The sequence below is a fragment of the Impatiens glandulifera genome, chromosome 7 (genome assembly GCF_907164915.1).
Source record: "Impatiens glandulifera chromosome 7, dImpGla2.1, whole genome shotgun sequence".
Lineage (NCBI taxonomy): Eukaryota > Viridiplantae > Streptophyta > Magnoliopsida > Ericales > Balsaminaceae > Impatiens > Impatiens glandulifera.
Genome location: NC_061868.1, coordinates 50,294,988 through 50,313,673, shown reverse-complemented (window position 1 = coordinate 50,313,673; position 18,686 = coordinate 50,294,988). Strand labels below are relative to the sequence as shown.

The window sequence follows — 18,686 nt, the reverse complement described above, 5'->3', positions numbered from 1 at the left end:
ACTAGTATCTACGTCTGAAAAGAAGTTATGCGTTGTCAAGATATCGATAGTTTTCATGTGAAATATTGCTATATTTTATTCGCTAAATGATTTAATGTAATTTTTGTTAGGTGAAGTTTTACGAGTTAAAGATTCCATCCAAATCTCGTTATTTGGATGAAGCACTAGTAAACGATATAATTTTTACGGATGATATGTGAATGAAAAATGTTGTATTATTACAATTTGTATGTGTTATGAGAAATTTGAATCGGCAACTTATTTACTTTTGTACTGTTGATGAGTAACTAATATCTAAAGTTTTTGTGAAGTATTACTAGGATTTTATTAGGTGAAAAATTTGAATTGATGCATATTAAATTATATATATTTAGATTATCATCCTAATTATTTTCTGGTGAACTATCTGGTTGGAGAGAAATTGTTGAACTTTCAATTATCGTTTGATGCATATCACTATTAATGCTATCATTACGACACTTTCTGATATTCGTTCTGAAAAGACAACGAAGTCGGTCGTTATTCTCAAAAACCTATAAACTCGATAACATGTTATTGGGTAACCTTGTAGTCTTATTAATTTCTTTATCTTTCATTTAATTTTAATTGTAAAAATTATCAATATAAACACCCAAATATGGTAATGACTTTTAATTTTAATAAAAATTGAACATATTTTTTATTAAATAAAAAAATTGTAAAATAAAGAAGAAGTAGTGGACCACCAATCCCTTAACTAATAAAAGTAAGGTTATAAGAATAAAAAATATAAAAGTTTATTTATATCACAAATCTTTGCTCCACAAATAATTTAAGAGAATACCATAATTAATTCTGAGCAAATTCAGCAAAGATTTTTTTTACAACTTATTGAAATAAATCAGAATAAAATGTTTAGGAGTTTATTTATGATTTATTTCTAAATAAATAACATGAAATCTCTAAATATTACTAAAAATTATTTTGGACATTTATTAACCACCATATAATAATAAAAAATACAGTAAATTTTTTCTTTTGGTTCCCAAATAACTAAATTTCTCCACTAATAAATAATAACAAATAGGTGTAAATGAGTGTAGATATATTCCCCTTCATAACATTTTTATCTAGAAATATTAATGGAATTTAAATATAACCAAATGAAATTCATGTGGTCTACTTAACAAATAATAAAAAAAAAATCATGTGCTTAACATTTGAAATAATTTGAATTTTCAAATGACAATGAACAGCTATGCACAAAAACTAAACCAAAGCGAAAAATCAAATGGCACAAAAAGTTAAATCCGAACAAATCCAATAAGAAATAACTAAAAATTACAATACAATTGTTAAAAGATGTCAATATAAAGTTTGTTCATTCTCATCAGGAAAGACAATTTTTCATAAACTTATAACCCTAATCAATAATCACTATGTCCCTTGGATCTTGGACAAAACTCTTTCTCTTTGGTATCCTTGTCTTTCGTTTTCTCTTCATGCTCGATGGGCACGATGGACACCCTTTGGTGGTCTCAATCTTTGGAGACCTTATAGGAGGAGTGAACTCTAGCTTCTCAAGCCCAGTAGAGATATCATAGATTCTAACAGTAAAAGTTTCAGTGCCATCATATATGAAGAGCAAAAACTCACGCTTGCTCAAGGAGTGATCTTTGACAAAATTGATCCAACCCTTTTTGAAGCACAAATCACCATTCTCATTGATACCCATTAGTGCCTCCCATTGGCCTCCTGATACGTCCTCAATACACAGTCTCTTACCCGCTAGCCACATCAAATCATCCTTCAAGTTCTCAGGAATAATCTACATTCAAAGTTTATTAATCAAATCAATATAAACAGATCGGATTTCAAACAACATTCAAATGAAAAACAAGTTTCTTCCATTAATCAAATCAATACAAACAGATCCAATCTCAAGCTCGATACAAATGAAAAACAGCGCGATACTGTTTCTTCCGTTAATCAAATCGATGTATAAAGACCCGTTCTCAAGCTCGATTCAAATGAAAAACAATAAAGATACAGTTCTTCAATTAAACAAATCGATATAAACAGATCCGATTTCAAGAGCGATTCAAATGAGAAACAATAAAGATACACAGTTTCTTCAATTAATCAAATCGATATAAACAGATCCGATCTCAAGCACGATTCAAATGAAAAACAATAAAGATACTGTATCCAAATATAAATGAAAATCAAAACCTGCGAAGAGGGAGAATATATTACCAATTCATCGACTTTGCAATTGATGTCTGACTTGTAGAATTTGAGGTGATTTGAGTCCTCATCACTGTCAATCTCGAAGCTTTCTGTTTGGCCCGTCAATTGCACGCTAGGGTTCCCCATGCCTATAGACTGATGAAACATAAGCAATGTCACGTTAATTTATAGAGGATTCGGTTGTCGCATAGTTTACCCTTTTGGGAAATAATTAAAAAGGATAATTCCGAATATGCCCCCACGGCCTCTTCTATCGCGTGGAAAACATTTTTTTTGTATGATTGACAAATAATGGTTGTAGTGCACATATTTGATACAAAGATTGCATCCCAAATGCCTTAATTCGTGATTAATTAAGTTTATATTATGTTTTTATCAATAGTAAGTGCCTATATGCAGGGTTTAAATGTTAGTACAATGTGTGAAATAAGTGGATATATTGAAGTTTTTAAGAAATGAAGATGATCTATCAAAATAAATACACATTATTTCTAGGCAATTTAGGCTTATCCAAGATTTCAACGTTAAACACTATTCTAGAAACTAACCTTTTCCAAGCAAAGATTGTAGGCTTCGAGACTCAAATTTGGGATTCTTTGGTCAAGTGCAAATCAAGGAATTTTGGACTCATAAAAAATGGTACTTCTATCTTCGTTATAAGATTTCAATTAAACCTTAAGCTTACATTTGAAGTTCCTATCCTTTCAATTGGATTTCATGATCCCCAGTTTGGATGATGATGATGATGATCTAACAATTTCAACCGAGCTGAAATCATCTTCCTATTTGTGTTTGTGCAGGTTTCTTGGACACTCAATCTCTGAAGCGTTCATTGGAAATACGACAGCACAAAACTTTGAGCTTCCTATCATATACTGGAACATTACCAAATCACCATAACAAATGGTATAATACTCCATGAATTCATTCCAGCCATCACCAGACCATATCATGCAATCACTCTTCGCACATTCAAATGGAACAGTTGGGAACAGCAAGCTCCCCTTCTGTTTTCAGATCATTTCCATGTTCCTCAGCAAACTTGTATGGGAGTTTCTGCAGATAAATAAGTATATATTATATACACAGTACTCTTAAGATGCATGAATACTATCATCATAAACATCATCATCATATCATTCATGAACCTAAAACAGGGGAATTCAATTCCAAGTAAGTCTACTTGTTAAGAGAAAAACAAGGAATCCAAATAAGGGAAGAGAAATAAAATAGATGGAAATGAATGAATGAATACTCAATGTTAAGCCCCGCTTAGACTAAGTGATTTGTACATTAGAGAGAACAATGAATGCCTTGCCTATGGAGAGATAGAGAGAATGTTGTTCTACCAGCCTGTCGTCCCGAGACGGAATAATCCTGTACAAATTGGCAGTTACCGCCGGAGACGGTTGCTGTTGGCGGCGATCTTCCTGCTGAATTCTCATATTTCTGCCGTCAAAGAAAAGGCCCAGGTTTTATAAACCTCCAGGACAACCAATCGTCAAGATTGAAAACCAAAATTGAAAGAAAAAATTAGGTTAATCCATCACCTAAAATATTGATCATAATAAGAGCAGACAGATTCGCGAAAACGAAGAAATGAAAAAAGCGACAGAAGATTAATGGAATTTCTAATTAACAAACCAGAATCAGAGAAGAAGAAGAAGAAGAATCCCGGGAAGACTTTTGCCTTCCTCAATAATGAATAATTGATTTAAGAAAGAACACCACAAAATCTAACTTAGGGTTTGTCGATGGAACGAACGATTCCATTTCCTAACTAAAACAAGATTTTGCACTCAAAAAACGACAAGATTTTCATACTTTAAAAATAATTATTACTTATATTAATATATATAATTTAACCCAAGAGGAATTCTTAAAATACTAAAAAAATGTCCTGAAAACTTTATATTTTTCTTTTTATTTCACCTTATGTCCTGGTGGCTTAAGGCAAACAAAAACTTATAATTAAGATTTATGAAGATAAATCTTAATTACATGATTAACTGAATTTCTTTTATGAAGATTTATTTTAAAAAATGATTCAAATGTAAGGAGGTCCCATTACCCAATCTTTAGACACAAATATATAACTGAAAATGAATCTCAATAAAACAGTAATATACAAAAGAGACACCAAATCTACTAAAACAAAATGATACACAAAATTCAACTAGCAACAGCATTAGAGTCAATACATATTATTAAATGTGTCGAAATCTCACTTTTATGTTCCAGAAAACTCAATTAGAGGCTATGAAAAAAAAAGTCAATGGACGAAAATATGCACTAATATAATTCTTTGACCATAGAGAATATATTCTAAAACAAACATTGGGATATATAATAAAGATAGACTATTGGAAATAATATTGTTACTCTTGATTATCTTCCAACAATGATGCACAATCAACATGGACTGGAAAATGGAAACTTCCACTTGCTCAAAAACATTAAAAATAAACATATTAAAATATGTATTTTATTTTAATAAGTTTTACTTTTTTTTTTCTTATAATATATTTTATTTTAATGTTTATATAATATATTGTTTTAATAAAATACATATTTTATTTTAATAAGTTTGTATAGTTTGACTTATTTTTTAATACATTTTATTTTAGAGTATGATATTTTTATTTTTAATATAAATGAATTTTTTTTATTAAAGTTAAATTTTATTTTATTTTAATTATTTAATTTAATATGTTTTATTTTAATTATATATATATATATATATGTATTTATAAAATTAAATAATTTGTGAATTTTGAGAGAAATTTGGATAATATAAAAAAGAGGCGAGATGATTTGTAACAAAACTCTACTAATTAGAGCTGGTTTGATATTGGGTTAATTGAATTATTTTTAAATATTCTATTATACATTATATATTTTATTTATAATTAAATCAATCAAATTCATCCACTTAATATTAAAATAATTTTACTTTATTTTTAATAAAATTTAAATACAATTTTATTTTTAATTTAAATAATAATTTTTTATTCACACAATGATTTTTAAATCATAACCTATTTTTTCAAATATTCAAGATAAACAATCTGTTGTTATTGTTTTGAACTAAAAAATAAAAGTCAAAAATCAAATACAACATCTAATAACGTTAATTATGAAACAAATTCCGACAAAAAATAATTAAAAATTACAATAAAATGATTGAAGGATATAGATTTAGAAGTTTGATTTATATGAATCAATAAACATCTAAAAAACAAAAGTCATAAATAGTCTTAAACCATAATTATTATATCACTTACATTTTTTTTTGCCACTGATTGCACTTGATGATTCTCCATGCCTAATGAAACACTAGTGTTGTGTTGATTTATATAAGATTAATTTGTAGTCTATTTTAACGGTTTTTTAAAGACTTAAAAGACTAATTCTCAATATGAGTCGAATTAACGGTTGAAGCGCACATGCTTATAAATGCATTAATTTGAGATTATAATTAATCTTATGTTATGTTTTATAAATAGTAATGCACATATACACGTTTTAAATGTTTCGTTATTGTGTAAAATTGGTTTGTATAAAAAATATATGTACATTTTGTGTGGAAGAAAAAGAAATTAAACTTCTTAATGCTCAAAAATAAAATATTGAGATTGCCAAATAAATCAACGTTATCATGATCTAATGAATATTACTTCAGGTTGATTTATTATTGTCAATTTAATATGTTCACTTATAAAATATCCTATAGGAATAGCTAGTGAAATTGAAAATTATTCTAATAATTTTATTAACCAATTTTTGAATCGGTAGGATTATTCACACTAAAGGTAAATGACTTTTAAATATTTGAATTACCTGATTAAAAATAACACTTCCAAGTGTAATGGATTGTTACTTATAGGCCTATCAAATCAAAAAGTTCTTTATATCACAAATGTAAATAATGGTAAACAATTAAATTGTTTATGGAGTGTCAAAGACTGTCATAATTAATTGTGAGTAAATTAAGATATATTTTTATAAAAAAATTATAGAAATAAATCAAAATAATAACTCTAGGAATTTAATTATGATTTTTTTCTAAATAAAATACCAATCAAATCTTGAATATTATCAAAATTAATATTTAATATTATTTGGACAACTATTAATCACCGTATAATAATTTTTTTATTAATTAAATTAATTGCATTAAATTGATTTTGATTCCCAACCATCCAATAATAAATACTTTTCCTTTCTATTCTGAAAGGATAATAACCCATTTTAGGATTCCCCTCTCTAATAACTTTTTTTATTTATTTAGAAATATAATGGCATTCAATTGAAATCAAATGAAATTAAAATGCAATTTACTTTTCAAAATAATTTGAATTTTCTGATAGACAATTATCCAGCTGCACAAAAAATTGTGAGAATTAGTTTCAAATAATCTCAAAATAACTCAATTCACAAGGTAGGACATCAAACTATTTTTAGTTTATTTTTTCATGAATTTTATATTCAAAGAATTGTTTTTAAATTTTAATTCAAATAATTAAACTTTTCATAAATTTTTTTTTTTGATGAAACAAATTTTAAATATCAAAATCAAATGACATAAGAAAGTTAACCACAATCAATTCCGAACAAGAAATAACTAAAATGACAATACAATTGTTAAATGATAATTTTAAAATTTGATTCACATGAATCAATAAACAACACTAAACAAAATCCCATAAATTATAACCCTAATCAATAATATTACTTGTCTAGATATTTGATCACATGACTAAGTTTGATTTGCAATATTGTTAGTACACAATATCATGACTAAGTTTGATTTGCAATATTTGATCATAAAACTTTAAATTATGTGAATGAAATTTCAATTAATTAAATGATATATATTGTGTACTAACAATTACTTAATTGTTAAAATAAGAATAATTAATGAACAATAATTGTTTGTCCAATGAAATTTACGCATCAACTCAATATTTATGACATTGACTAGATAAAATGTGACAACAAAAACAACATTGTTCGTACCAATCATATGTGTAATTAGTTTTTTTTGTTTGTTTTATATTTTCTTAACTAAAAACCTGATATTACAAAAGGAATGATCCTAACTTGAAGGAAGATTACATCCAGAAAAGCAAAATTCTCATCGGCCTCACAAATTAAAAATCCACCAAATCCGCATGATCTAATTTATAATCGAACAATAATTTCAGTAAAATACTATCAATAATTTGTATGGTTATAAGTCCAAGTTCTTTCAAACACGGTTAGTTTTATTTTAATGCGAAAATGAAGGATTGTGAATCATTGAAAATACCTAAAATTAGGCATCCAGGGAACATGGGTTCCCCTCTCAGGAACTATTGTTTCCTCAAGGGAGATGAAAGGGAGGGCATTTCAGTAAATTAACATTTCTCTTGCCCTCCAATGCAACAACAACATTTGCCGATCGAGACAAGATCCACCTTGTTTGCCGATTCAAACGTTAATTCAGAATGTCTTTTCTCTAAATCTTAAACCCACAAACTAATCATAATTAAGGTGTGTAAATCTTCATCAAAAGCATATGCTTAAACAATACTGCATTGTGATTTATGATATGACAAGATTAACAACTATTCTGATGATGATGATGATGATGATTATCCAAGCCCATGGGTTGGATACTAACGATGTATTCAGTCCCTGTTTAGATGCAAAAGTTGAGAGATTTGATGGGTTCAGCTTTGGCCTTACATTTTCCTCAAAGGAGTCATTTTTCTTCAACCAGACTCAACTTTCTCCTTGTGATCGACGATTGCCTCTATCTGACAATAGTGCAATGCTTGCAGTATTCAGACCCAAAATTGATGAGATTTCCCTTCTTACAATCGACGGCGATACTTTTGATTCGGTGGGTTACTCGAATCATTCTATGATTTAAATTTGTGGGTTTGATCAATCTTGTTATATTTTCAGAGCATGGATGGAGGGTACATGGTTGCATTCTCTGGAAGACAATATGCAGCAAGATCAATGCCTGTTTTAGTTGCAGACAGTACCCATATAATAACTAGTTTTACTCTGGTATTATATTGTTAATTTACATTATTCCTTAAACAAAACAAAACAAAACAAAGAGATGTTGGTTTGATGATTCATTCAATTAACTACTTGTAAAGGTGTTGGAATTCAATAAGGGAACATTGCAAAACCTACATTGGAAGAAGTTTGGTTGCAGTTCGTGTTCTGGGAAATCGGTTGTTTGCCTAAACGATCAAGATTGTGCCATACCGATATCCAAGTGTGGGAGCATTGATAATGGAGGAAATGTTGATTGCAAATTGAGCATTCAGCTCGCGTTTTCAGGTACAGACAAGAATGATAGGGTGCTCAACTCCTGGTACGAGGTTGCCAATCTTCGACAATACTCACTTTATGCGCTCTACAATAATCTTCACGACACTCTCAATAATCCATTCAAGGGTCTTTTCTAAGACACCATTCCTGTATATAATGTTTGTATAAACACTCCATTTTTAATTAATTGACATGAATGAATGTGAAATCCTAATTCCAATCCAAGAGATTGAGAGCAAGGAGAATCCGGAACATGGAAGAGAGGAATCAATTGGAAGATGGTTCTTGATGGATGAAGTTTCAGACACCAGGATTTGTGTTGAATATTTGATTATTTTGGTATATATTGTTCCAACTTCTTTGATCATGTTAACCATATGAATTTAATAAATACATCAATTCATTTCTCCATCAATTAGTTTGACCATAATATCTATCATTAAATGTTATATATTTCAATCCATTATCTACCATTAAGATAACTCAAATGATGAAATTGTTTATATAGTGATGCATCACAACTAATTAATACAAACTTTAACTTTAAAATTGTTTCGGGGTTACAAAAAAATTGTAATCAGAACCAATAACTTAGAGTAAAGAAAATAGAAAGACAAAACATTGAACAAACTCAAGTTATGATTGGTACTCATGTTACAATTTGACCAATTGAACAAAACTAGAAGAGTTAAGAGTTTAATTGACATGTGGTCGTTGTAAGTACAATGACAAAACATTGAACAAACTCAAGTTATGATGGGTTACTTATGTTACGGTTTGACCAATTGAAAAAAAAAAAAAAAAATGAGTTAAGAGTTTGATTTACATGTTGTTTTGAAAAACATATTGATAGAGGGATTAAGTTAACTTTCACTTCATGAGCATGGCTACAAATGTGAAAATTTCATGCACAATTAAGAATACTCTTGAAATCCAAAATACTCCGTGACTTCTAGGGGAAAGGGGCAAGTTTCAAAAAATAAATAAAAATGAGGGCTAGCCTAGATAAAAACTAAAGAAAAATGACACTTGGCAAAAGATAATTAAGAGAAAGTTGAGGGTACAAGATTCTTAACCAATAGAAATTGAAGGGAAAAAAAAAAGAAAAAAAAAAAAGTCAGTTATCCCATAAAGTTTGTTGTCAACGGCTCCCATGAATTCTTGGGATCCTCCGATTCCTCTCCCCCTCCCCTGTCTTTCTTTCCCTGTCTCTCAAACTTGCATGTAATTTATATCCTCCAATTTCACTCTCTCTCCAACATCCCGCTCCTCTTTAGATACTCACTTCGTTGAGGCAATCATTCATTCATTCATTCATTCATTCACAGTGATCATGGCTTTCAAGACCAGAGCCTGTTTCTTGTTGGTCTCTTACTTACTCCAAATCCTCCTCCAATCTCCATCCTCTTCTGCACACCTTTACTTATTAGGCGATGAAAACGAATCTCCTCCAGGAAAGATTGAATTTCAGGTTGACCCAAAACTAATATTTCCAAATGACAGGCTCAAAAGCGCCTACGCTGCTCTCCAGGCCTGGAAAGAGGCTATGTACTCTGATCCCTTTAACATGACGGGAAATTGGATCGGTGTTGACGTCTGCAGTTACACCGGCGTTTTCTGCGACATCGCACTCGACGATGAGAAACTTACCGTCGTTGCCGGAATTGATCTCAACCATGGAGACATTGCCGGTCACCTCCCTGACGAGATTGGGCTATTGACCGATATCTCATTATTCCACATCAATACAAATAGGTTCTGCGGGATCATTCCCAGGACCGTTGCGTTCCTTCAATTGTTGCACGAGTTTGATATTAGCAATAATCGATTTGTTGGGTGGTTCCCTGACGTAGTATTGGGCCTAGGGAAACTGAAATATCTTGATATCAGGTTTAATAGTTTTGAAGGTACGTTGCCCCCGACATTATTCGAGAAACCTCTAGACGCGCTGTTCGTTAACCATAATAGATTCACTTCGATTATACCTGAGACGTTGGGAAAATCCACTGTCACCGTTGCTGTATTCGCGTTTAACAGGTTTGATGGGTGTATTCCCAAGAGTATTGGCCAGATGCCAAACTTAGAGGAGATTATTTTCGCTAACAATGTTATGGCAGGATGTGTTCCGGAAGAGATTGGTTCGCTAAAGAATGTTACTGTTATTGACATTAGTAATAATAGGTTCACTGGAAACTTGCCGGTTGGTATGAACAATTTGAAGACGGTTGAGATTTTGAATTTGTCTCATAATAAGTTCACAGGAATTGTGTCTGATGGAATCTGTTCTCTGCCGGCTTTGATGAATTTAACGGTTGATGACAACTTTTTCAATCAAGAGGGGAAGACATGCGATGCTTCGTCTAGGAAAGACTTTGAAATTATCGATGATGCCAATTGTCTCCCCGACAAGTCTGACCAAAAGAAAAAGGAAGAATGCGACGTTGCTTTGTCCAAAACTATTGATTGCAATAACTGTCGTGAAAATCAAGATAATCCAGCACCCAAAGAACGAAGACACCCACCTCGTAGCTCGCCCGCACCTCAAGCACCTTCTACTCCGGTACAAACACAACCCCCTCAAGGACCACCATCTCAAACAGCCACACCACCTACTCAAGGACCGCCTCAATCTGCCACACCACCTCCTCAAGCAGCCACACCACCCCCTCAAGCAGCCACACCTCCTCCTCAAGGACCACCTCAAGAAGCCACACCACCCCCTCAAGCAGCAACACCACCTCCTCAAGGACCACCTCAAGAAGCCACACCACCTCCTCAAGCTGCCACACCACCTCCTCAAGGACCACCACAAGGACCACCTCAAGAAGCCACACCACCCCCTCAAGCAGCAACACCTCCTCCTCAAGGACCACCTCAAGAAGCCACACCACCCCCTCAAGCAGCCACACCACCTCCTCAAGCTGCCACACCACCTCCTCAAGCTAGCACACCACCTCCTCAAGGACCACCACAAGGACCACCTCAAGAAGCCACACCACCCCCTCAAGCAGGAACACCTCCTCCTCAAGGACCACCTCAAGAAGCCACACCACCCCCTCAAGCAGCCACACCACCTCCTCAAGCTGCCACACCACCTCCTCAAGGACCACCACAAGGACCACCTCAAGAAGCCACACCACCCCCTCAAGCAGCCACACCACCTCCTCAAGCTGCCACACCACCTCCTCAAGGACCACCACAAGGACCACCTCAAGAAGCCACACCACCCCCTCAAGCAGCCACACCACCTCCTCAAGCTGCCACACCACCTCCTCAAGCTAGCACACCACCTCCTCAAGGACCACCACAAGGACCACCTCAAGAAGCCACACCACCCCCTCAAGCAGCCACACCACCTCCTCAAGCACCACCTCAAGAAGCCACACCACCCCCTCAATCAGCCACACCACCTCCTCAAGGACCACCTCAAGAAGCCACACCACCCCCTCAAGCACAACCTCCTCAAGCAGCAACACCACCTCCTCAAGGTGCCACACCACCCCCTCAAGCACAACCTCCTCAAGTAGCCACACCACCTCCTCAAGCAGCCACACCACCCCCTCAAGCACAACCTCCTCAAGCAGCCACACCACCCCCTCAAGCACAACCTCCTCAAGCAGCCACACCACCCCCTCAAGCACAACCTCCTCAAGCAGCCACACCACCTCCTCAAGCAGCTACACCACCCCCTCAAGCACCACCTCCTCAAGCAGCCACACCACCCCCTCAAGCACAACCTCCTCAAGCAGCCACACCACCCCCTCAAGCACAACCTCCTCAAGCAACCACACCACCTCCTCAAGCAGCTACACCACCCCCTCAAGCACCACCTCCTCAAGCAGCCACACCACCCCCTCAAGCACAACCTCCTCAAGCAGCCACACCACCCCCTCAAGCACAACCTCCTCAAGCAGCCACACCACCTCCTCAAGCAGCCACACCACCCCCTCAAGCACAACCTCCTCAAGCAGCCACACCACCCCCTCAAGCACAACCTCCTCAAGCAGCCACACCACCTCCTCAAGCAGCCACACCACCCCCTCAAGCACCACCTCCTCAAGCTGCCACACCACCCCCTCAAGCACAACCTCCTCAAGCAGCCACACCACCCCCTCAAGCACAGCCTCCTCAAGCTGCCACACCACCTCCTCAAGCACAACCTCCTCAAGCAGCCACACCACCCCCTCAAGCACCACCTCCTCAAACAGCCACACCACCCCCTCAAACACAACCTCCTCAAGCTGCCACACCACCCCCTCAAGCAGCCACACCACCTCCTCAAGTACAACCTCCTCAAGCTGCCACACCACCTCCTCAAGGACCACCACCTCAAGCAGCCACACCACCCCCTCAAGCACAACCTCCTCAAGTAGCCACACCACCTCCTCAAGCTGCCACACCACCCCCTCAAGCACAACCTCCCCAGGCAGCCACACCACCTCCTCAAGCTGCCACACCACCCCCACAAGTACCACCTCCTCAAGCAGCCACACCACCTCCTCAAGCTGCCACACCACCCCCACAAGCACAACCTCCTCAAGTAGGCACACCACCCCCACAAGCACAACCTCCTCAAGCAGCCACACCACCCCCTCAAGCACAACCTCCTCAAGCTGCCACACCACCCCCTCAAACACAACCTCCTCAAGCAGCCACACCACCTCCTCAAGCTGCCACACCACCCCCTCAAGCACAACCTCCTCAAGCAACCACACCACCACCTCAAGCACAACCTCCTCAAGCAGCCACACCACCTCCTCAAGTTGCCACACCACCCCCACAAGCACAACCTCCTCAAGCAGCCACACCACCCCCTCAAGCACAACCTCCTCAAGCAGCCACACCACCCCCTCAAGCACAACCTCCTCAAGCAGCCACACCACCCCCTCAAGCACAACCTCCTCAAGCTGCCACACCACCCCCTCAAGCACAACCTCCTCAAGCTGCCACACCACCCCCTCAAGCACAACCACCTCAAGCAGCCACACCACCCCCTCAAGCACAACCTCCTCAAGTAGCCACACCACCTCCTCAAGCAGCCACACCACCCCCTCAAGCACAGCCTCCTCAAGCTGCCACACCACCTCCTCAAGCACCACCTCCTCAAGCAGCCACACCACCCCCTCAAGCGCAACCTCCTCAAGCAGCCACACCACCCCCTCAAGCACAACCTCCTCAAACAGCCACACCACCTCCTCAAGCTGCACCACCCCCTCAAACACAACCTCCTCAAGCAGCCACACCACCTCCTCAAGCACAACCTCCTCAAGCTGCCACACCACCCCCTCAAGCACAACCTCCTCAAACTGCCACACCACCACCTCAAGCACCACCCCCTCAAGTAGCCACACCACCCCCTCAAGCAGCCACACCACCCCCTCAAGCACAACCTCCTCAAGCAGGCACACCACCTCCTCAAGAAGGCACACCACCCCCTGAAGCACAAACTCCTCAAGCAAGCACACCACCTCCTGAAGCACAACCTCCTCAAGCAGTCACACCACCCCCTCAAGCACAACCTCCTCAAGCTGCCACCCCACCCCCACAAGCAGCCACCCCACCCCCACAAGCAGCCACACCACCTCCTCAAGCAGCCACCCCACCCCCACAAGCAGCCACACCACCTCCTCAAGCAGCCACCCAACCCCCTCAAGCAGCCACACCTCCCCCTCAAGCTGCCACACCTCCTCCTCAAGCAGCCACACCACCCCCTCAAGCCGCAACACCACCCCCTCAAGCTGCCACACCTCCTCCTCAAGCAGCCACACCACCTCCTCAAGCTGCCACACCACCCCCTCAAGTAGCCACCCCACCTCCTCAAGCTGCAACACCACCCCCACAAGCAGCCACACCACCCCCACAAGCCGCCACACCACCCCCTCAAGCACCACCTCCTCAAGCTGCCACACCACCTCCCCAAGCACCACCTCCTGAAGTAACCACACCACCACCTCAAGCTGCCACACCACCACCTCAAGCAGCCACACCACCACCTCAAGCTGCCACACCACCCCCACAAGTCGCCACACCACCCCCACAAGCCGCCACGCCACCCCCTCAAGCAGCCACACCACCCCCTCAAGTTGCCACACCACCCCCACAAGCCGCCACACCACCACCTCAAGCTGCCACCCCACCCCCACAAGCCGCGACACCACCCCCACAAGCCGCCACACCACCCCCACAAGCCGCGACACCACCCCCACAAGCCGCCACACCACCTCCACAAGTAGCCACGCCACCCCCACAAGCCGCCACGCCACCACCACAAGCCGCCACGCCACCCCCTCAAGCAGCCACACCACCCCCTCAAGTCGCCACACCACCAGAAGCGTCACCGCCAGAGGAGTTCTCAGACATCGGTCTTCCACCAGAACTAACTCTAGGTGGCTTGTATAACTCCCCACCACCCCCAGCATACAAGGGATACTAAACTAACTTAACATTAAACTGATCACATATATCTCTATTCAGATTCATACCCTCACTAGCTAGAGAATGCATGTAATTATGAGGATATAGACTAATTAAGGAACGATTTAGAAGGAAGCGATTAAGTGTAGCTTCTCATCGTCCTTTACTTATCTGCAAGATTAGATTTTCTTTTTATTGTTTTTTTGTTTTTAGTAATTGTTATCTTGTAGGAAAAAAAACAGCTTTATTTTAAATTGAATAAAATAATATTGAAGACATTCATATCTTCTGTTGTTGGTCATAGTTTTATTTAGCTTTAAAGAAACACATAAATAAAATATATTAGTTAATTTTGATACGATGATTGGAATGTTCAAACAATATTAATGTAACATGTTCAACTCAGCCATCACACGTTTGTACCATTAATATTGCCTTGATCAATGTTTCGATTCACAATTATGTAAACATATGAATGATGCTTTATTTGTATAAGAATACCATGTTTGAGTAAGAATTTTGTTAGATGTGTTAATCATACTTATCTACTATAAATTAATATTTTATTTATGTATATTACTAATTTAACAAAATGTATCATATTTTTGCCTTGATGAATTCATCTTTCAAACTAAAACTATTAGTATTGAATATTTTAATTTAATTATTTAATTATAAAATAATTTGATTAATGAGATTAATAATTTAAATCTGTATATATTTTTTTATTTATAACTGTTAAAATTAAGTATAATTTCAAATAAATTATTTTTAAATAATAATTTTATTTTTATAAAATTAAATTTTTTATTTGTACATAAATCTATTTATAATACATTTTATTAAGAATACTTATTTTAATATTTACTAAATAAATTCGAATCAAATCATGTAAATAATAATAATTTAAAATAAAATATTTTATGAAAATGATTAATAGTTCTAAATTTGTATTTATAATATATTATTAAAATATATAATTATTTTTAAAATATTATGAATTTATTCTAATAAATTTTGATATTTTTTTCTTATTTATTAGAATAAGTTTTTAATATTTAAAACAATTATATACTATTTTAATAAAATATTGTAAATATATATATATATATATTATTAATCATATTAAAAAATTCAAACTTAAATCATTCTCAGAAAATATTTATTCTAAATTATTATTATTTATATGAATATATTTATTTACTAAATATTTAAATAATTATTAATCTAGATAAAATGTATTTTTAATAGATTTATATATAAATTAGAACTTTTTGATGTCGCTATGGATTTGCTGAACGAGTTCTCTAGTGGGTGCCATTATCAATCAAACCAATAGCTAGCTAGCTAGGTTCATGGTCATGTAAAATCAGTACTTTATGATCATCTATTAAAATGACCTCCATATATGAAGTTAATTAATTAAACATCATCTTCAATTCTTTATTTGAATGCATGCAGTAGTACGTAGTCATTTGACTATTCCAGTTTGTTTTTCAGCTATGCATGCAGTAGTTTGGAAATTAGGGAATTTGAACATTTCAATGATTTCAATAGTAAAAAGTTGAAACATGAAAGATGTTTAGAATAATTTTTCCTTGAAACCACTTTTAAGGCAAACTCGTCTTTTCAGCTCATTATAGAGAAAACCTCAAATTTCAGCAAATTTTTAATCTGAAATTTCGTGGTCACATTTCATGCTTTCATCAAATTGAAGTTCAATTCAGCAAAGTTTTTTTTGCCATCAAATGCACACCATTATTTTAAACACATTTGAACTGCAATTAATTAATTGGTTAAATTCCAGAATCAGTCACACTTTGGCCTTTTACAAAATGACCTCAATTTGTATGAATCAATTCCAATCAAGTATGCACAACTACCCTAGGCAACCTATAGAACTACAACTAGACCTCAACACATTTGATCAAGTAGATCGCTGTGCACCAATTTTAACAGGTTTATAATTATAAAAGTTTCTTAATCCAAACATTCCTATTACTGAGATGTTAAGTTTTGATTTATATGAGAAATTAAGATGTTTAAAGAATATTGAGTGTAATAAAAAGAATGACTAACAACAAACAACATGTTGAGTGTAAATAAAATTGCACAAATTCTAAAGAAGATGGATAAATAATTCAACACTTTCCTCAAATTGGGGGATAAATATTGAGAGTGCTTAATTTGTCACATATTTTATCGAAATCGACTTAGGAAGAGCTTTGATGAGAATGTTATAAGCCACCTAAGAGGAAGAGCATTGGGCAACTATGAGAACCGAGAGCGGAGTGTCAGGGGGATGAAATGGGATCTCAGTGAGTGACTTTGAATCGTCGGAGTGTCGATAAATGTTAATAACAACGAGTTGACTTTGAATCGTCGGAATGTCGTTGAATGTTGATGACGAAGCTGCTAAGAAATAGATCAAAAATATCGTGGAATTTGCGATAAATAATTTCAAAAAAAATGTGAGATTCTAGAATATTTGAGTTATACTCCAATTATTATTTCCACCATTAGAGGATTTAATAGAAAATTGTGAACATGTTTCTTCAAAATAAAAATAAAAAACTTGTTCTAATATTATGTAAAATATTGAAAGGGGGATAATATTATTAAGATGTTGATATTTCGTTAAATGAGAAATTCAGATATTTACATTAAATTAAGTTTAATAAAAGAAAAAAAAATAACAAGTAAAATGTTAATTATAAACAAAATAACATGTTGAGTAAAACAAAATTAGAATATTTGAGTTATACTCCAATTATTATTTCCACCTTTAGAGGATGTAATAGAAAATTGTGAATATGTTTCTTCAAAATAAAAAAAAATTGCTCTAATATAATGTAAAATATTGAAAGATGGATAATATTATTGAAATGTTGATATTTTGTTAAACGAGAAATTCAGATATTTACATGAAATTAAGTTTAATAAAAGAAAAAAGATAACAAGTAAAATGTTAATCGTAAACAAAATAACATGTTGAGTACAAACAAAATTGCACCAATTTTAAAAGAAATGATATGATAATTTCATTACTTATTTAAATTAGAAATTAATGTATATCATGCGAATATTATTATATTTTAGCTAAGTCCCAATAGATATGTACTAAATATAATATGATAAATGATACATATCTCTACTCTGGAATCGCGACTCGCACAACGAAGAGACCTCGCCCTTATACAAAAAGGATTTGGTTGTTATACAAAAGGGACATCGCTGTTATACAAAGAGAACTGATCTGAGTCGGCGAAGTCTTTTTGTATAACTACAAGGTCCCTTTTGTATAAGGGCGAGGTCATTTCGTTGTGCGAGTCGCGATTTCATAATAGATATACGTATCATTTCTCATTTCTCATGTAATATATACACTTTTATAATATTCCATGGATTTAATTTAGTATTATTCCAATTTTATAATATATTATATTTTTTTAATATATATTTACATCTACAGTAACATTTATGAAAATACTAAAAAAAAATGAAATTTAATATGGCCACGAATAAGAAATCTGTGACTAAATGTAATAGTAGTTTATAAGCATCCAATAAACTTTGACTTAATATATTTTATTTTGATTTTGTTTTAAATGAAAAAATGGTCAGAAACTTCATAATTCATATAGGATGAAAAGGCGTCCAGATTCAATGCTTACACTGATATAAACGAGTTTTACAATAAAAATCAAGAT

The 18,686-nt window shown here is 35.6% G+C and overlaps 3 protein-coding genes across 5 annotated transcripts; 2 read left to right on the top strand and 1 right to left on the bottom strand.

Annotated features, from left to right (window-relative positions):
* Positions 1 to 1,303: 1,303 nt before the first annotated feature.
* Positions 1,304 to 4,014, bottom strand: LOC124946157 (B3 domain-containing protein At3g06220-like). Of its 3 annotated transcripts, none has more exons than XM_047486726.1 (4): positions 3,579 to 4,014; positions 2,778 to 3,285; positions 2,236 to 2,364; positions 1,304 to 1,807 (listed from the first exon to the last, which is right to left on the bottom strand). In XM_047486726.1, exons 3-4 carry the CDS (start codon positions 2,353 to 2,355, stop codon positions 1,403 to 1,405), a joined length of 525 nt encoding a protein of 174 aa, XP_047342682.1. In that variant the 5' UTR covers positions 2,356 to 2,364; positions 2,778 to 3,285; positions 3,579 to 4,014; the 3' UTR covers positions 1,304 to 1,402. The 3 variants fall into 3 exon arrangements, with proteins under 3 accessions (XP_047342682.1, XP_047342683.1, XP_047342684.1); XM_047486727.1 differs by having other exon boundaries at positions 2,915 to 3,285; XM_047486728.1 differs by having other exon boundaries at positions 2,236 to 2,357; positions 2,915 to 3,285.
* A 3,808-nt stretch (positions 4,015 to 7,822) lies between these two features.
* LOC124910175 lies at positions 7,823 to 8,709 on the top strand. Its single transcript, XM_047450789.1, has 3 exons — positions 7,823 to 8,116; positions 8,182 to 8,289; positions 8,385 to 8,709. The coding sequence occupies exons 1-3, from the start codon at positions 7,823 to 7,825 to the stop codon at positions 8,697 to 8,699; spliced, it is 717 nt and encodes a 238-aa protein (XP_047306745.1). The 3' UTR covers positions 8,700 to 8,709.
* A 1,186-nt stretch (positions 8,710 to 9,895) lies between these two features.
* On the top strand, positions 9,896 to 14,995 carry LOC124910174 (pollen-specific leucine-rich repeat extensin-like protein 1). The gene is made up of 3 exons (XM_047450788.1): positions 9,896 to 11,926; positions 12,010 to 12,607; positions 12,663 to 14,995. The coding sequence occupies exons 1-3, from the start codon at positions 9,896 to 9,898 to the stop codon at positions 14,993 to 14,995; spliced, it is 4,962 nt and encodes a 1,653-aa protein (XP_047306744.1).
* Positions 14,996 to 18,686: the final 3,691 nt, after the last annotated feature.